The 19,359-nt window shown below is 39.4% G+C and overlaps 1 protein-coding gene across 2 annotated transcripts; it reads right to left on the bottom strand.

The window, feature by feature from the left end:
* Positions 1-9,253: 9,253 nt before the first annotated feature.
* On the bottom strand, positions 9,254-18,394 carry BHLHE41 (basic helix-loop-helix family member e41). 2 transcript variants are annotated; one of them, XM_069763098.1, is made up of 6 exons: positions 18,376-18,394; positions 14,793-15,024; positions 14,638-14,701; positions 14,373-14,480; positions 14,011-14,122; positions 9,254-13,515 (listed from the first exon to the last, which is right to left on the bottom strand). In XM_069763098.1, exons 1-6 carry the CDS (start codon positions 18,377-18,379, stop codon positions 12,599-12,601), a joined length of 1,437 nt encoding a protein of 478 aa, XP_069619199.1. In that variant the 5' UTR covers positions 18,380-18,394; the 3' UTR covers positions 9,254-12,598. The 2 variants fall into 2 exon arrangements, with proteins under 2 accessions (XP_069619199.1, XP_069619198.1); XM_069763097.1 differs by lacking the exon at positions 18,376-18,394 and having other exon boundaries at positions 14,793-15,205.
* Positions 18,395-19,359: the final 965 nt, after the last annotated feature.

The following is a 19,359-nucleotide window of genomic DNA, read 5'->3' as shown; positions in this document are numbered from 1 at the left end:
ATATTGGGTATTATAATTGCATGTCTGCGGTGTCAGAAGCTTCATATAATCTTAGCAATTCTTGTATTTTATATGATCTATGTGCGTCAGGTCCTGCAGGTCTTTATTTCACGATTTTATCTTCCTGTACATTTGCTGTGACAATCCGTTCCTGAAATGTGTCATATTTATCTCTTCTGATAGGTGAGCTCACTAGTGAGATGTCCATCATGTCACCCTCCTGTCCTCCATATTTCTATATCTTCTATATTCCCCTGACAATCTGTTCTATAGCAGGTTATTTCGGGTGTGACCCCCTATTATGCTTGGCCATCCTGACTCTGGAATAATCTCGTGATTCTGGTACATGACAGGATCAGACCATGTATAATCTGCCAGTGATCGGTGTGAAATCCCATGTTAATTGCTTGACTACAGGGGTCGGGAACCCGCTGCATGTGATACCAGATTATTTTTGGATAGGGGTATATTCCGGCATCTCGTGATAAGCGCTCACGTGGACAGTCACTCCAAAGGAACGTCGCTTCCCTCCAACACTAGATTATGTGTGACCTGCTGTCTGCCACCCAGGAATAATCATTTCATCGTCTCTCATGGTACTTGGTCTCGCTTGCACTTCTCCAGCTAAAAAAGCAATTGTATAATTCATCTTCTCCAATCATTAAACTACTACAATATATAGGCATTAACTACTATAATACTGCCCCTATGTACAAGAAAATAACTGCTATAATACTGTCCCTATGTACAAGAATATAACTACTATAATACTGCCCCTATGTACAAGAAAATAACTGCTATAATACTGTCCCTATGTACAAGAATATAACTACTATAATACTGCCCCTATGTACAAGAATATAACTGCTATAATACTGGTCCTATGTACAAGAATATAACTACTATAATACTGCCCCTATGTACAAGAATATAACTGCTATAATACTGGTCCTATGTACAAGAATATAACTACTATAATACTGCCCCTATGTACAAGAATATAACTACTATAATACTGCCCCTATGTACAAGAAAATAACTACTATAATACTGCCCCTATGTACAAGAATATAACTGCTATAATACTGCCCCCTATGTACAAGAAAATAACTACTATAATACTGCCCCCTATGTACAAGAATATAACTACTACAATACTGTCCCTATGTACAAGAAAATAACTACTATAATACTGCCCCCTATGTACAAGAATATAACTACTATAATACTGCCCCTATATACAAGAAAATAACTACTATAATACTGTCCCTATGTACAAGAATATAACTACTATAATACTGCCCCTATGTACAAGAATATAACTACTACAATACTGTCCCTATGTACAAGAAAATAACTACTATAATACTGCCCCCTATGTACAAGAAAATAACTACTATAATACTGCCCCTATGTACAAGAATATAACTACTACAATACTGTCCCTATGTACAAGAAAATAACTACTATAATACTGCCCCCTATGTACAAGAAAATAACTACTATAATACTGCTCCTATGTACAAGAATATAACTACTACAATACTGTCCCTATGTACAAGAAAATAACTACTATAATACTGTCCCTATGTACAAGAATATAACTACTATAATACTGCCCCTATGTACAAGAATATAACTACTATAATACTGCCCCTATGTACAAGAATATAACTACTATAATACAGCCCCCTATGTATAAGGATATAACTACTATAATACTGCTCCTATGTACAAGAATATCTATATATATATAATTGTCTAAGGGTTTTTCCGTCTGTCTGTCTGTCCTGGAAATCCCGGCTCTCTGATTGGTCAAGGCCTGGCGGCCTCGACCAATCAGAGACCGGCACAGCATCGATTTAGAAATCCCGCGTCTCTGATTGGTCGAGGCCGCCAGGCCTCGACCAATCAGCAACGGGCACAGCGACGATGATGTCATAAAGGACGTAGACATCTCACGTTTCTGATTCAGCGACGGGCACAGTATCGACGTAGATGTCATAATGGTTGCCATGGCGACGATGATGTCATAAAGGTTGCCTCGACCAATCAGCGACGGGCACAGTGTGCCGCGAATTCTGGAATCATCATTGTCCATATACTACGGGGACATGCATATTCTAGAATACCCGATGCGTTAGAATCGGGCCACAATCTAGTAACTCTTATAATACTGCCCCTATGTACAGGAATATAACTACTATAATACTGCCCCTATGTAGAAGAATATAACTACTATAATACTGCCTCCTAGCTGAGTAGTTGTGTGTTTCTAGCTCTCCTTATGTCTGGAGCAAGCCCAGGGAGGGGAAACTTCCCAAGCAAGGCCCAGGCTTTCAGGCCTACACTGGGAAGAAATGCCCAAGCTGTTTCAAATGTGGATAAAGATCCCAAAGTGATTTCTGAGGGAAAGAAAGCCTCAGATTGGAAGTAACAGCAGCAACAAGAAATATGAAGTTGTGAAAATAAGTGAAGTAAAGGAACAAGGAAAAGCCATGGTTGTGTGTAAGAAAGTTCCAGTTAAGCAGTCGTCCAGCCAAGGCAAGCAGAGTGAAGTGCGATTAGGAGAATTCCAAAAGAAATCTACTGGTGAGAAGCTGAATGGAGGAGAGCCGCCTGCAGCTCAGGAGACGCCATCACCGGCCTCAGGTGTGCAGCTCAGGAGACGCCATCACCGGCCTCAGGTGTGCAGCTCAGGAGACGCCATCACCGGCCTCAGGTGTGCAGCTCAGGAGACGCCATCACCGGCCTCAGGTGTGCAGCTCAGGAGACGCCATCACCGGCCTCAGGTGTGCAGCTCAGGAGACGCCATCACCGGCCTCAGGTGTGCAGCTCAGGAGACGCCATCACCGGCCTCAGGTGTGCAGCTCAGGAGACGCCATCACCGGCCTCAGGTGTGCAGCTCACTCCCAGCAGGCCGAGGAGGACATCACTGGAGAGTCAGATGCTCCAGGAGAAGCATGTGGTGACCGGCATGGCGAGCTCTGGACACACAAGGTCACAGTCAGGTGGCAGCAGTAAAAGTGCTGTGGATCCACAAAACCAGCGGTGGTAAAAATCAAGGAGACATCTGGGTCCAAGCAGCCGGGGACATCACCGAAAGCCGGATCCCAGAAGGAGACGCCATGTGCACCTGAGCTGCAGCTTGCAGAGGAGATCCCAGGACTGGTCAAGAAGTTCGGTGAGTTACACCAGCAGAAACGCCGGCTGCAGATAGACGGTGTCTATGAGGTAAAGGCTGCTAATTCCGGGGATCACACCGGGTATGACCAGAGTTTGAACTCACTGGGTGGATGGCTGTTGGCAAGAGTGGTGGGGGACATGGACTGCATCCTAGAGCGGATGGGGCCCCTGGCGGAGACTTATAGGAACCAGGAACTGTTTATGTCACACAAGCAGAATTCTGCGGGTTCCAGGTCAGACATTGTCCTAGGTGGACCCCAAAAGGAGGTACGGCCGGTGCTGCAGCCCACAAGCTTCTGCTTCCAAAAAGGTCATCAGCAGCCTGTGGCAGATCCCAAGCAGCAGCCATGGAGTGCACATTCCAGCAGAGGGACCACAAGTCTCAGAATGCCAAGCACAACAGTTGGACAGTAGACATGTTCCATTAGTTACTGATGGTGCTTTGCAGGGCTCTGATGCTGGGGATAACCGTGGTGTATCTGGGGGGTCTGGGGCTTGGGGGAGCACAGTATCTTTGGTGGAGGTTGCACAGTCTGATAATGACATTGAGGTTGATGATAACAATGTGTATGATAATGTCTGTGATTTCACCACTTTAATTCTGAGCACACAAGGTATGGCAGCCCCCCCTGCTGCAGACCCTCACCCCGTCAGTCAGCCCAGTGTGACCCCGCAGGTTCCTCCCATTAATTCCTGGAGCCGTGGTGCTCCGTCCTTCACCTCCGGTGCCAATTATACCGGTCAGGTGTTTAAATGGAGAAATGTTTTGCGCTTTTGGCACAGAGGTGCCAAGGAGGATCTGCCGGACAGGAGGTTTGTGGTCAGGGAACTCCTGTGCCGCCAGATGGGGTTTGCGCCAGTCAGCATCTTGGCACTGATTAATCTTCCAGACAGGCAGGGCTATGACGTCAGCTTAAAGCTCATGACTGACCGGGACAGATTCTGGTCTAACTTCCCCATGTTTAGAGACACTGAGGGCTGGAGTAAGTTCAGCTTTATTCCTATCTCTAAGCCAGACATGGTTACCGTAAATGTCATCTTCTGGAATGAGTCTGTTCCCCCGCAGGACATTGTGGTGTGGCTCCGGAGGCATTGTGACCTGGTCTCTGACCTCACCAAAAGCAGAGACAGTGATGGTATCCGGACGGGAGGGTGGAGGATCTTGGTGAAGCTGCGCCAGTGTAATAACATCACTGCCCACTTACCCAACTCCTTCTTTATTGGGTGGGAGAAGGGTGTATGTTTCTATTTTGGCCAGCCCAAAAAGTGCTTCAAATGTGACAAGGCAGGTGGCAAATACCTGTACTGTGGTGAAGTGCAGCCTATGTGGGGATGTAGGCCATGTAGCTGCAGACTGCCAGAACATCAGGTGCAACCTCTGTGGGAAGACCAGCCACCCTCACAGAGACTGTCCAGACGCCTGGCATAATATCTGTAAGGACTTTACTGATGAGGATTTGGTGGCAGGGGCAGAGATTCTGGATGAGGCAGCTTTACGGTCGGGGGAAATACTGACCAGACAGGAGGTCCACCAGGGGCCCACTCAGCTAACACCAGAGCAGCAGGGTTCAGAGGGTGCACAGGGCAGTATGGAGGTTGTGCCTCAGGAGCAGCAGTCACAGGAAGGCATTACTTCAGTACTACCATCTGTGTCTGAAGGAAAGAGCAATAATCAGACTAAAAGGAAGACAAAGGACAAGACCTCCAGTAAACCTGAGAATGAGTATGATACTGGCCAAAGAGCCAGGAACAAAGTCCAGAGTTCTGCAGGTGTAATGGTCATACCTAATAGGTTTGATGTTCGGTCTCAGTCGGATGGTGATTTTGAGGATGACCTTAAAAGAATCGACTCAGAGTTCGATTGGGACTCAGAAAAAATCATAGGAACAGGGAACAGTTACAAAATGTAAAGCTATGGAAGGATGTGGTACTGGGTTGAAATATGATGAGCTCATTTTGCAAACTGTTTTTTTAATAATAAAAATTGCCCCTTATGTGCAAGAATATAACTACTATAATACTGCTCCTATGTACAAGAATATAACTACTATAATACTGCCCCTATGTACAAGAATATAACTACTATAATACTGCCTCCTATGTACAAGAATATAACTACTATAATACTGCCCCTATGTACAAGAATATAACTACTATAATACTGCCTCATATGTACAAGAATATAACTACTATAATACTGCCCCCTATATACAAGAATATAACTACTATAATACTGCTCCTATATACAAGAATATAACTACTATAATACTGCTCCTATGTACAAGAATGTAACTACTATAATACTGCCCCTATTTACAAGAATATAACTACTATAATACTGCCCCCATATACAAGAATATAGCTACTATAATACTGCCCCTATTTACAAGAATATAACTACTATAATACTGCCCCTATATACAAGAATATAACTACTATAATACTGCCCCTATGTACAAGAATATAACTACTATAATACTGACCCTATATACAAGAATATAACTACTATAATACTGCCCCTATGTACAAGAATATAACTACTATAATACTGCCCCTATGTACAAGAATATAACTACTATAATACTGACCCTATATACAAGAATATAACTACTATAATACTGCCCCTATGTACAAGAATATAAACACTGACCATGCGTGGAGAAAAGTTTTGGTGTTATCATTCATATTCTTTGAAAAAAGGCCAAGAAAGCAAAAATTCTGCCGGGGTATGTAAACTTTTGAACACAACTGTAGATAGATGATAGATAGATAATAGATGATAGAGCTCCCGATGAAGGAGCAGATAATATCGGACGTCGGAGGCCGTTGTGTTTTTTCCTCTTGTCTCTTTTATTTTGCGCAGGAATGAGCAGGTAAGAATCGTTCCACCAAAATTTTACCTTCTGTCGCCACAAATCTTTCCAAAGAACACATTAAGTGAGAAAAAATATATATATTTTTTTTTATCCCGCTTCCAAAAATACCTCGTCAGACTTTGTACATTTCGGACGTCATTTTCACCTATTTACGGACAAAATGAATCATCGTCGGTATCGGGCCGTAAAGTTTCTAAAACGTTGTTAAACTCTGCGTCTGAGGCACCGAAAAAAAAAAAAAAAAAAAACTAAATAAACCCCGAAATGTCTGGGGATTATTCACCCTCCGTCACTCTCTGTCGCGCCTCTTACATAACAATGAGGTGCGACTTCTCGCGGCGCTGCCTTGGCAACAACCTATAAATATCTACACAAGGTCTTTCTCTAAGTCGCGCCGCTTCCCCCGTCATTATCTGCGCTGTCTGGAGACCTCCAGGTCGGGATCTCACTACGCAAAACCTGTAAAACACTGAGTGACGGCAAATTCTGAGGAGAAAAAAAAAATATTAAAAAAAAATTAATTTTTTTTTTTTTTAAAAGTGAGATGAGTGTGAGGGAGGAAGTTTCTATTTGGCGCCATGAAGTTGTAGCCCGAACCACATGATGATCGGGGACCGCGGAACCCAAAATCACTTTACGGGATACGCGCTGATAAAATTGAGGGAAATCGCAAAATTTTTGCCAAATGATACAAATTTTAGGCAATTGGCGCCTATATGTAGTGTCTGTACCGACCAGCAGGGGGGTCTACAGAGCGTGATATATGGGGGGGAGTCATAAAAAGGATCCTGGGGGCCAAAGGTACAGTGAAAAGGCCACGACAGTCACTGCTAATATTAACACCGATGACGATAAAGACGTTTTTATTGTTCTTTATGTGCAGTAATTCAATCCCATCATGGCTTAGTATACCGTAACATTTTATGTTTTGGGAGGAGCGTTCTACGCCGCTCATTATCTCCCTCTACAGGGTAATGTGCATTTTACCCATAGAGACAAAACTATACCGTAATACTGCCCCAATGAAGAAAAATAAATTATATTTTAACAAGAATATAAGTGATAGAATACTGCCCCTATGTACAAGAATATAACTACTATAATACTGCCCCTATGTACAAGAATATAACTACTATAATACTGCCCCCTATGTACAATAATATAACTACTATAATACTGCCCCTATGTACAAGAATATAACTACTATAATACTTCCTATGTACAAGAATATAACTACTATAATACTGTTCCTATATACAAGAATATAACTACTATAATACTGCCCCTATGTACAAGAATATAACTACTATAATACTGCTCCTATGTACAAGAATATAACTACTATAATACTGCTCCTATGTACAAGACTATAACTACTATAATACTGCCCCTATGTACAAGAATATAACTACTATAATACTGCCTCTATGTACAAGAATATAACTACTATAATACTGCCCCTATGTACAAGAATATAACTACTATAATACTGCCCCTATGTACAAGAATATAACTACTATAATACTTCCTATGTACAAGAATATAACTACTATAATACTGTTCCTATATACAAGAATATAACTACTATCATACTGCTCCTATGTACAAGAATATAACTACTATAATACTGCTCCTATGTACAAGACTATAACTACTATAATACTGCCTCTATGTACAAGAATATAACTCCTATAATACTGCCCCTATGTACAAGAATATAACTACTATATTACTGCTCCTATGTACAAGAATATAAGTACTATAATACTGCCCCTATGTACAAGAATATAACTACTATAATACTGCCCCGCCCCTATATACAAGAATATAACTACTATAATACTGCTCCCTATGTACAAGAATATAACTACTACAATACTGCCCCTATGTACAAGAATATAACTACTATAATACTGCCCCTATGTACAAGAATATAACTACTATAATACTGCCCCCTATGTACAAGAATATAACTACTATAATACTGCCCCTATGTACAAGAATATAACTACTATAATACTGCCCCTATGTACAAGAATATAACTACTATAATACTGCCCCTATGTACAAGAATATAACTACTATAATACTGCCCCTATGTACAAGAATATAACTACTATAATACTGCCCCTATGTACAGGAATATAACTACTATAATACTGCCCCTATGTACAAGAATATAACTACTATAATACTGCCCCTATGTACAAGAATATAACTACTATAATACTGCTCCCTATGTACAAGAATATAACTACTATAATACTTCCTCCTATGTACAGGAATATAACTACTATAATACTGCTCCTATATACAAGAATATAACTACTATAATACTGCTCCTATGTACAAGAATATAACTACTATAATACTGCCCCTATGTACAAGAATATAACTACTATAATACTGCTCCTATGTACAAGAATATAACTACTATAATACTGCTCCCTATGTACAAGAATATAACTACTATAATACTTCCTCCTATGTACAGGAATATAACTACTATAATACTGCTCCTATATACAAGAATATAACTACTATAATACTGCCCCTATGTACAAGAATATAACTACTATAATACTGCCCCTATGTACAAGAATATAACTACTATAATACTGCTCCTATGTACAAGAATATAACTACTATAATACTGCCCCTATGTACAAGAATATAACTACTATAATACTGCTCCTATGTACAAGAATATAACTACTATAATACTGCTCCTATGTACAAGAATATAACTACTATAATACTGCTCCTATGTACAAGAATATAACTACTATAATACTGCCCCTATGTACAAGAATATAACTACTATAATACTGCCTCATATGTACAAGAATATAACTCCTATAATACTGCTCCTATGTACAAGAATATAACTACTATAATACTGCTCCTATGTACAAGAATATAACTGCTATAATACTGCCCCTATGTACAAGAATATAACTACTATAATACTGCCCCTATGTACAAGAATATAACTACTATAATACTGCCCCCTGTGCGCAATAATATGGAAATTGTTAAGCAGGAGAGTTTTCCTTTGTGAATGGTACAGGTGGGCTTTCACTAATACCAAGGGACAGAACGAAGACACCTCGGCCCCCATTGGTTCTGGTCAGATTTTTTTGGAACGACTTGTTTGTTTTTCACATTAACAAATCAAATGTATAGAAATGTAATATTAAAAAAAAGCAAAAACTTTATTTAAAGAGACAGAGTCCAGTAAACAGGTGCTCAGCACCACATTGACATTCAGCGTGGCCCCGTCGAGGGCATTTTTAGGGGCAGGAATTCTCCTTTCCCTGCCAGTTTATAGAACAAAACACTGCTCGGTGGAATGGTTTTTGTTTTTGTTTTTTTTTTCTCTATCCATCTGCTGTCAGAAAAGCGCACACAATTGTCTCCAGTGGTCAAGACGTTAACAGCCAAGAAGCCCCCCATAGTACCCTTCTAAGATGGTAACAGGGTATGCTGGGACTCGTATTCTCCCCATCACCAACTGGTGGAAATTTTTAGTCCACCTTTCCAGTTTATCGATTCAGTAATAACTCTTTTAGGCTACATATAAATATTTTTTTTTTCAGTGCACTTTTTGTTTTTTTTTGTGTTTAGTTTTTTTTTTGGAGCAAATATATTATAAAACATTTTTTGGGGTCTTCGCACTTTTTTTTACCTCCCATTCAAAGCTGCTTTCTTAAAGAGACATCGGACAAACATCATCTCCCCACTCGCGGCCGGTCAACCAATAAAGTGCTACCGTTATTTTATTTTTTTTTGGGGGGGGGGGGGAAAGGGGGATAATTTAAATAGATTTATTTATTTATTTTTTTATTTATTTTTTTCACTAAACTCCACTTTCAAGTATCAAAAAAAAAAAAAGAAGAAATCATCGTCAGGACGTCAAGTGCAAAAGTTTATCAAGTGGAACTTAAGAAACCGGTACGATTAAAGTGCAACTAGAAACCAGAATTCAGAATCTAAAGCCCGACATAGCAAAAAAAAAAAAAAAAAATTTTTTTTTTTTTTTACTTTTTTTTTTTTTTAACTCACTCCAGCGAAAAATAAAAAGTTTCAAAAAGTTTAGAGGGATTTTGAGTTTTTAACACTTTTTTTTTCTGTTTTTAAAACACGTCAGCTTTTGTGTGTTTTTTTTTTTTTGTTTGTTTTTGTTTTTTTACAGCGGAACAAAATAAAATTACAAAAAAAAGCAAAAAATTATAATTTTTTTTTTTTTTTCAAACCTAAGGATACAAGACCAACATTAACATTCCATAGAGATGGCTCTGGCCCGAGATGTTAGAAAATACTCCGTGCTGTGGGTCTATAAGGAATGGAGGCGTTGAGTATGACCGGCCCACGGACAGGAAACATCCGCAGGTCACGTGTTTTTTTTTTTTGGCGGATTAAATCATCTACGTAAGAGGTGGATTACATAATATATTGGATGAACCCATTCCGGAGAAAGGAGAACTGAGAACACAATATTCTCTCTCCGTCAGACAAGGTATAATTACACCTCGCTTATATAACAGGTTACGGCATTACATCGCCAGGATTAATTACTCGTCTGCACTCGTTAGTCGACAGGTGTCTATTGAAAAAATCCTTAAAAAATTTGTGTTCAATTTTTCAAATACTTGTTATCACTTTGTTGTATTTTTAACTTTTTGAGACTATTTTAGATTTTTTTTTTATTTGACAGACTTTACAGAAATGTTTGAAATTCCCCAAAATTTTTTCAAAATAAAATTTTGTCAAAATTTTACAGCTTTTTATTCTGTATGTGTTTCGATGGTACTTTTAGCTTTTGCGACTTTTTTAGACAAGCCTTTATCCTAAAAAAAAAGTTATTTTTCTACTATAAAAGAATAAAGTTCTTTTTTGCTTAGTTGGCCAAAAATTTTGGAATTTGTTTAAAATACAAAAATGTTGTCAATTTTTTTTATTTTTGTATGTTTAGAGAGTGTTTTAAGCTTTGAAAACTATTTTAGACTCCATTTTATCCTAAAAAAAAGTAAAAGAAAAAAAAAAAGGAATAAATATCTTTTTTTTTTACTTGGTAGGCTTTATAGAACGTTTGGAATTTTTTTTTTTTTTTTAAATTCCAAAAATGTTCTATATTTTTTTTTAAGTATTTTATTTGTACACATTATTTACATTTTTTGGGACTATTTTAGTCGGGACTTTTGGTATTTTTTTAATTCTAGTAGGAAGCGATATATATCTTTTATTTTTAATTGACAGACAGTATAAATTTTTGGAATTTTTTTTGAAATTTCGAAAATTTGTCATGGTTTCAAAAGTATTTTATTTTTGTCTATTTATGTTGCATTTCCAACTTTTTGGGACTATTTTCGACTCACTTTTAGCTTACTTTCTAGTAGGAAGGTTTTTCTTTTACTTGTCAGACTTTACAGAAATTTTTTCGAATTTTTTGGAAATTCCAAAAATGTGTCACAATTTTAATTTTTTTTTCATTTTTATGTTTAGATGATAATTTTAGCTTTTGGGACTATTTTAGACTCATTTTTTATCCTAAAAAAGTAACATATTTTCAAGTAGCAAGGGATAAAGATTTTTATTTTTTTTTACTCAACAAACTTTACAGAAATTTTGGGAATTTGTTTGAGATTTCAAAAAATTGTCATAATTTATTTCTTATTTTGTATAATAATATTGTGATTTTTAGCTTTTAGGATTATTTCAGACTCCCTTTTATCCTGAGAAATATTTTTTTTTTTTATAGTTGGAAGTGAAAGACTTTACAGAAATTTTGGAAAAAAATTTTTCAAAAAAGAACCCAAAATTATGTGGCATAGACAAAATATAATTTTTTATTTTATATTGTATTTTTTAACTTTTTGGACAAGTAGACTGATTTTTATCCTAACATTCCCCCCTCCCAACCTATGAGTCTCCAAATTTAGCTTTTTTTATTTTTATTTTTTATTTTGATTTCTCTTCCCATTTATGGAAGGTACAAAAGATTTAAATGTGAGAAATACATGACATTTTCTAGATATTTTTTATCTCACGGTGAAGCTGTTTTTGGGTCACCACTTGACGAGGGTCATCCCACCTGGTCTCTCTCGCTAGACGAGGGTCATCCCTGTCATTATACATTCTATATACGATGATTCTGCCCAAAGACTGTTCAGCCTGTCAAACCGTAAACTAATTTACCAATAGGAAATTTTTGTAAACTTTTTTGGAATTTTTTTTTTTAAATTTCACTTTGGTTCTTCTTTTTTGCCAGGGGTCGGGGAAGGGTCATGCTAAAAGTATGTTCACACTTACATGTTCTCCATATGGAGGTCAGCAACCTCCGATTGTCTAAACCAGCACTTTGTGAGTTAATTTAAAGCAGCCATCAACCGTCCCATCAATATACAACCCTAATGTTGATCCAGTAAGATACTTCGATACTTTCTACAAAAATGAGAGGCTCCTTATACATATATATATATATATATAGATAAAAGTATATAGATTTTTTTGCTTCATTTCCCAGTGTCTTAAAATCAGTTCTCCTTAGAAGGCTGCAAGAGGTCTTGTAATGGCTCCCGAAGATCCTCGGTGGCCAGTGAGGTAGGACCACCAGCCTGGAAAGTTGATGCCGAGAGCTCTGACAGTAAGGTTGAGGAGCAACCTGGCATCTTTTCGGGGGTCAGGACTGAGGAAAGGCATGGGAACGTGCTTCCTGCCTGGGTCGGGATGCCTGGGTAGATGAAAGGGATTGGGGCAGCCGTTGGGTACAAGTATTTTTCCAAACCCCCCTTGTCTAGAAAAGGCATATATGCCGCGGCTGCAGCTGCCGCCGTTGGCGAAATGAAGTAAAAGGGTAAACAGAAAGGTGCTTGTTGACCAAAAGGACCACTTCCAAATGCCATCAAAGTGTTGAGAAGATTGGCATCGGGTCTTAAAATGGGATCCGAGACTGCGGCCGGCATCCCCAATCCCGAACATTCCGCCTTAAACCTTTTAGGCGATGGTTCATCCAGAGGCTCCTGTTTGATGGTCACATTGTTGGCCTCTTGGCTCTTGCCAACACTTTGTCCTTCAGCTTTAGTGTCCATCTTCTCCCCCTCGCCCCCGTACCCACTGTCAGTATCAGTGTCATTCTCACTCAGTTCCAGGTTTTGTGTCCTCTGAATGACCGGCACGCAGTTTGTTTGGCTTTCAACTTTTTGATCCCCTCGAGACGGGGACAGTGAAGGTGCTTTGCCGCCAGGGATCTGCTGTAACAGGAGCTGAGAATTGGGCAGGATCTGGCTGGACACAGTATGGAGATGGTTGAGGAGCTGGGTACACCTCTGGTCCCGGGCTGACCAGCTCTCAAACCGGGAGAGGTACTGCAGGACTTCTTTGGCACATGTCTGAAAGCCGGAATGGAAAGCGTCCAGATCTGACTGGATGGGAGTTTTCATGGAACGTTCTCCTGTTCATAGCAAACACAGACAAGGAGTAAAGTCAACAAGCGACATCTGCTTATCGGCTGCCCCCATGAATCCACCACACGTGAAGAAACCCAACTGTAAGTCCCCAGCTCTGTGCTTCCCCAGTAACACACATCCCAATCATTGACTTAGATGAGCCTAGATACGGTAAGAAATCACCCAACGTTTATTTTTCTCCCTCTCTCGTCCCACCACCCCAATTATAAAACCATCAACAACTTTTTGTGATCTTTTATGGTAGACACAATCTAATTCTGAATCGTTATGATCATCAGGATAACCAAAATCGACCGTCAGGATTGTTAGGGCAACCTTCAAAAATGTACGCAAATTGGTCAAATAACTGAGACCACCCACAGAATAACGACCCCGATCTGTTTGGACTTATTCTGGAAATTATAAAGGGATAGCACAGCTCTATATAAATAAAAAAAAAAGCTGTCAACGACCCAGAGAAGGCGTGAAGCAGGACTTACCGTTCTGTAATGAGATGATCTTCTGATGCTGCTGCTCCGTCAGGGACGTCAAACCTTTCAAGTGTTTTAAAGTTAACTCCAGCACCACCGCTTTCTCCAAGTGCCCCAACGTCTGCAATACAAAAACGTCAATGTCAGTGCCAACGGCCAGCTTCTCCTTCCCTCTCCACCAACGCCAGACGAGCCGGCTGCCGGCAGAACATGGGAATACCGGGAACTCGTTCCACTGATAAGGGGCAATGATCCCGGCAGCTCAACGTGGCACACACACAAATGACTCTCCTCGATGGATCAATGGGCTTTCTGAAATATTCATGGCTATTAATTATATATGACTACAAGACGCCAAGTGGAGACCTTACCGTGAGTTTGAGATGTTCGGGCAGAAGATCCTTGAGCTGCGTGATACATTCATTTATCCGGTCTCGACGCTTTTTCTCAATGAGCCGGTGAGGCAGTTTGTAGGTCTCCTATCGAGAAGATGAGATAATAAACGAAAGGTTCCGGTGATGCATTGGGTCCATCGAGACAGACACTTAGGATTCCGTGCAAGTCAGATCTACTGTCTGGGATCACAACCACCCTTCTTCCTTCCCGGTTATTAGAAATAGAAAAAAAACTTCCTACCTTGCTGTCGTCTCTCTTGATTCCCCTCTTGGGCTTGCACAGGTATAAGGAGGGGTAGTCCATCCTGCAAAGAAGTGACAGGTTAGTAGACGGTCAGGCTTGGACTTCACTTCTCAGTCAACACCAGGAGCTCCAAGTCCAAGAAATAGCCTTACCCCAGGAAATCTCTGTGCTCCAGTAACTGTCTCTCCTGCAAACTGTGGATAGCTTCATCCATGGCGGCTGCTGAGGCTTCTAATCTGCAGGGTTTGAGTCTTGTGGGCTTCTCCTCAAAGCGGGGGACATCCAGACTTAGAGAGTTCCAAGTCAGAGGAAGCTGCAGCAGCTCCGTCCCTCTCCCCTGCTTTCTCTTACACTGCTTGTTCTGCTTTGCAGAGGGAAAGATGGCTGCAAAAAAAGTCATAAGAGTGACTCAGTACTGCCCCCTAGTGGACAAAAGAGGAGGTGCAGGAGTCACACAGCATAGTCACCCTGGGGACTAGACAAGCAAGTGAGTGGGTATATCTCTTTAAAGATCTGGCTGCTAACAAGGCAGCTTACACCTATTACTATCAGGCAGGAGGAATGATTTGAGCTTCCTCTGTGCAGCTGTGACCAACCATTAATTTGGAAAAAAAAGTTTTAAAGTCATAGTAACACACTGCTTGCCACTCAAGATGACAGGAAGTAACCTATTTCAGCAAACTCTGGCGGCTGGGACTTACATAATTCCAGTCTGCTGATTACAGTGTTGTGACCGGCACTGATGAGGTATAACAAGGTGTGAAGAGTCCGAGAGGAGTCGATGTGTTCTTCCAGATATTAAGCTCCTTGTCAGCTTTATGCCTTTACCTCCACTGATGACCGGAACAGTAGCTTTCAGCTATGGTCAGAAAGATCAGTGCCGTAACTTTTGCTGATGAGTCTTAAAAAGTTGGAAACAGTCATAAAGGAATCTATATATTCATCCAGTTATTAAGCGCATGTCCACATTCTGCCTTTTTCCCTATCGGAGGAGTTCATATATCCATCCAGGTGTTAAGCTCATGTCAGCTTTCTTCCCTTTTTCCCTATCGGAGAATGTGAAACTAGAAAACAGATCAGTGACATTACTTGCACTGATGAGTCCTAAAAAGGTGCAAACAGTATTGTAACGGTTAGAGAGAAATTTTATCCATGCGTTGAGGGATACTGTCACCTCTAATTGAAGGTTTATTCATTGGGTCAGTGACTGGAAACATAGCCAATCAAACCAACTGTATAGAACCTAAGTCTTGCACTGATGAGACTTTCCGGGGTGTAAACAGTAATGTCACGATGAGAGAGAACTATAAGACTCCTTGTTACTTATTAGACGGATAGCTTAAAATACTACACCTTTCGGAAGTAATAGTTTGGAAAGTTTTCGCTGAAGTTGCATTCTTCACCTGACAGGGTTAACCGTTCTTAATCGCAATTTCAAAATGGCGTAACCTTTTCTACTAAAACTTAGCACGTGCATTTGACAAAGTTGATGCTGGTGTCCATAGGAACAGGATTTATTTTTGTCTGCTAGAAATATTATCAATATTTATCAATACCTCCTTGTATGGATGTATATATTTCATACTTGTATTGCACTGATGAGTGCTTACAAGGTGTAAACAGTCACTGATGGGTAGAGACTAGAGAGACATTTAATAATCTATTAAGGCTCATTGTCACCTCTATATATGGGTCTAGTCGTATGGTAACTTGGACATTTAGTTTTAACCTATGTTCAATCAGATCCATTGCACTGATGAGTCCTAGGAAGGTGTCAACATTACTATATTTCATTACTATGCATGTATTAAACCTATTGTCATCTCCAGAAAAAAAGTACCCTTTTGGTCCATGCTTTTTACCTGTTTTATGAATATTTGGATAATCTATTACTTGCACTGATGAGTTCTAACAAGGTGTAAACATTCATATGATGGTTATAGGTACATTAATCATATATTAAGGCTTAGTGTCACCTCGAGATGAGATTCCATTCCTTTGGTCAGTAACTGAATTATTAGCTGCTACCTGTTTCCAAGCAGATTTATATAATGCATAGCTAAAATATTGCACTGATGAGTCCTAAGAAGGTGTAAACAGTATTAAATGACATTATTCATCATGCATTAAAGATCATTGAGACCTCCATTGTAGATATAGGATTATCCACGTGGTCAGGGACTAAATGCATAACTTTTCCCTGTTTTAAAGTTTGTTCATGTAAGACCGAACTTGCACTGATGAGTCCTAAGAAGGTGTAAACAGTCATATAATAGTTAAAGTTACATTAGCCATACATTAAGGCTCATTGTGGCCTCTGTTGTAGATAAAGGATTAACCACTTTATCAGAGACTAAAATAATCGATTTTACATTCTTTTAGTATTGCACTGATGAGCTTTAAGAAGGTGTAAACAGTACTAAACTACATTATTAATCTTGCATTATGCTCATTGTCATCTATACATAAACACATTACCATTTGTTCAGTGACCAAATTCTTCACTTTTACCTGGTTTTAAGTAGATTTACATATTCCATCTATAACTGAAATATTGCACTGATGAGTCCTAAGAAGGTGTAAACAGTACTATATTACATTATTAATCATACATTTAGGCCCATTGTGACATCCACTGTAGATTAACCACTCTTTCATTTACTAAATTAATTGATTTTTTTTGTCATAGAGTTGCATTATATAGCCAAATCAGTTCTCATACTTTGCACTGATGAGCTGCAATACCCTGAAACACTATATCTGCAAATTGTGATTCTGATTTGGCTTTTATCCTAAGTCATATACACTTTTTAAAGGGTCGATAATGACTTGTAGGATTTCTGCTTCCAACAGGTGGCGCTATAGAATTCAAGTCATACAGGCGCTGATGAGTCCTAAGAAGGTGCAAACAGTTATATGATGGCTAAAGGTACATTAACCGCATATTCAGTCTCATTGTCACATGCACATAAGGTTCCATCCATTTGGTCAGTGATTGAAATTTTAGATGTTACCTATTTCCAAGCAGATCTGTTAAATTTGTAACTACAATATTGCACTGATGAGCCCTAAAAAGGTGTGAACAGTTCTATACTACATTGTTGATCATGCACTGAGTTCATTGTTATCTCTAGCTAAAAGTTTAACCATTTAGTCACTGACTGCATTCTTTGCGTTTACCTGTTTTATGTAGATTTACATATTTTTTTTTTTACCGGCACTAATGAGTCCTAAAAAGGTGTAAACAGTACTCCATTATTATTAAAAAATTTTAAGCCCATTTGTCATCAATACAGTGGATACAGATTAAAAGCTGCTGAAATATTAGCTGATCCTTATATCTAAGTAGGTCTGTACAGTATAATATTGAAATATTGCACTGATGAGTTCTGAAAAGGTGTAAACAGTGATATGACGGCTGGAGGTGCATTAAATATCTATTAAGGCTCCTTGTCAACTCAAGATGAGATTCCATTCCTTTGATCGGTAAACTGAAGTATTAGCTGCTACCTATTTCCAAGCAGATTTGTATAATTTATAACTGAAGCATTGCACTGATGAGTCCCAAGAAGGTGGAAACAGTACTCTTCTACATTATTAATCGTGCATTAAGGCTCATTATCTCCTTTACAGTAGATACAGGATTAACCGTAGTGCACTGTAATGCTGAAAAATTGCACTGATGAGTCTTAAGAAGGTGGAAACATTAACGTTAAGGTTAGCTAGACATCTTACACATGGATAGACACCTATGTGGGTGTTTTTTGGCCAATCGGCTGTCTCGCCTCTCCAGGGCGCCGTCCTGTTTATCTCGATCTCTCCTCCGATACATTTCTTAATCGTCTCTCTGTAGTTATGTAACCTGGGCTGGGTCACCCTGCGATCACATGTGCGATGTGTGTGCCTGCGGTGAGGCGCTATCTCTGAGGGTTTTCGGTCTTATTATGGCACTTCAGATGTAAGTCTCATGTCTGTGTCACATGAATCACTGGAATAACAGCCTCTGACTCTGGATTATTAACACAGCCCGAGCATTGTCCCCCAGCGGGGTGAAAACCTCGCCTTCCCCCTCCTCCTGAGCTATTATAATTATAATATCTCAGTAAGTCGTCCCTGTTTACACACCCAAACATTGAGAGGTCGCTTGTCTGATTTATATATCTCCTCGTATAGGGGATGTAGACTTTTGAAAACATTGATTGAGTCCCCCAAAAAAGAAGAAAAAATGATGCAGCTTTTCTTTAAAAAAAAAAATAAAAATTGTCCATTTTTTTTTTGTATACAGCTGCTATGCAGAGCTTTGTGTTTCCATGGTTACAGACTACAAACAAACCGTGCGTTGTCTGATCGATGCAGTTATGTAATTCGGTATGGGGAGCTGTATATTCAACAGGGTAGATGATTTTTAATTAAAGCTATTTGGAGCCTGTACATGATGATGCACAACTCTGCATAGGAGCTGTATACTCAAAACGGTAGTTTTTTTTTTTTTTTTTACAGCTATTAAGAGAAAGAAGCATGTGAATTCAGGATCAAATACACAAAGACCTATAACTCTGCATAAGGGCTGCATACTCAAAACGGTAGATTTTTTTTAACCAGGGAGAGAACAAGAGATGACTGCAGGATAAGACTACACATGGAGATACATAGCTCCGCATCGCAGCTGTATACTCAAAACCGTACTGGAGAGAGTAACAAATGACAGCAGGATCGAAC

This window comes from Ranitomeya imitator, chromosome 4 (genome assembly GCF_032444005.1).
Source record: "Ranitomeya imitator isolate aRanImi1 chromosome 4, aRanImi1.pri, whole genome shotgun sequence".
In the NCBI taxonomy this organism is placed as follows: Eukaryota; Metazoa; Chordata; class Amphibia; order Anura; family Dendrobatidae; genus Ranitomeya; species Ranitomeya imitator.
This window is presented reverse-complemented; position numbering and strand designations above follow the sequence as displayed.

Excerpts from the sequence above, each read along its gene's own strand:
- BHLHE41 (XM_069763097.1), bottom strand. The coding sequence starts at position 15,040 with ATGACTTTTTTTGCAGCCATCTTTCCCTCTGCAAAGCAGAACAAGCAG. Across the intron at positions 14,702-14,792 it reads GAGCACAGAGATTTCCTGGG|GATGGACTACCCCTCCTTAT; the intron begins GTAAGGCTATTT and ends ACTTCTTTGCAG. Across the intron at positions 14,123-14,372 it reads CCGAACATCTCAAACTCACG|ACGTTGGGGCACTTGGAGAA; the intron begins GTAAGGTCTCCA and ends TTTGTATTGCAG.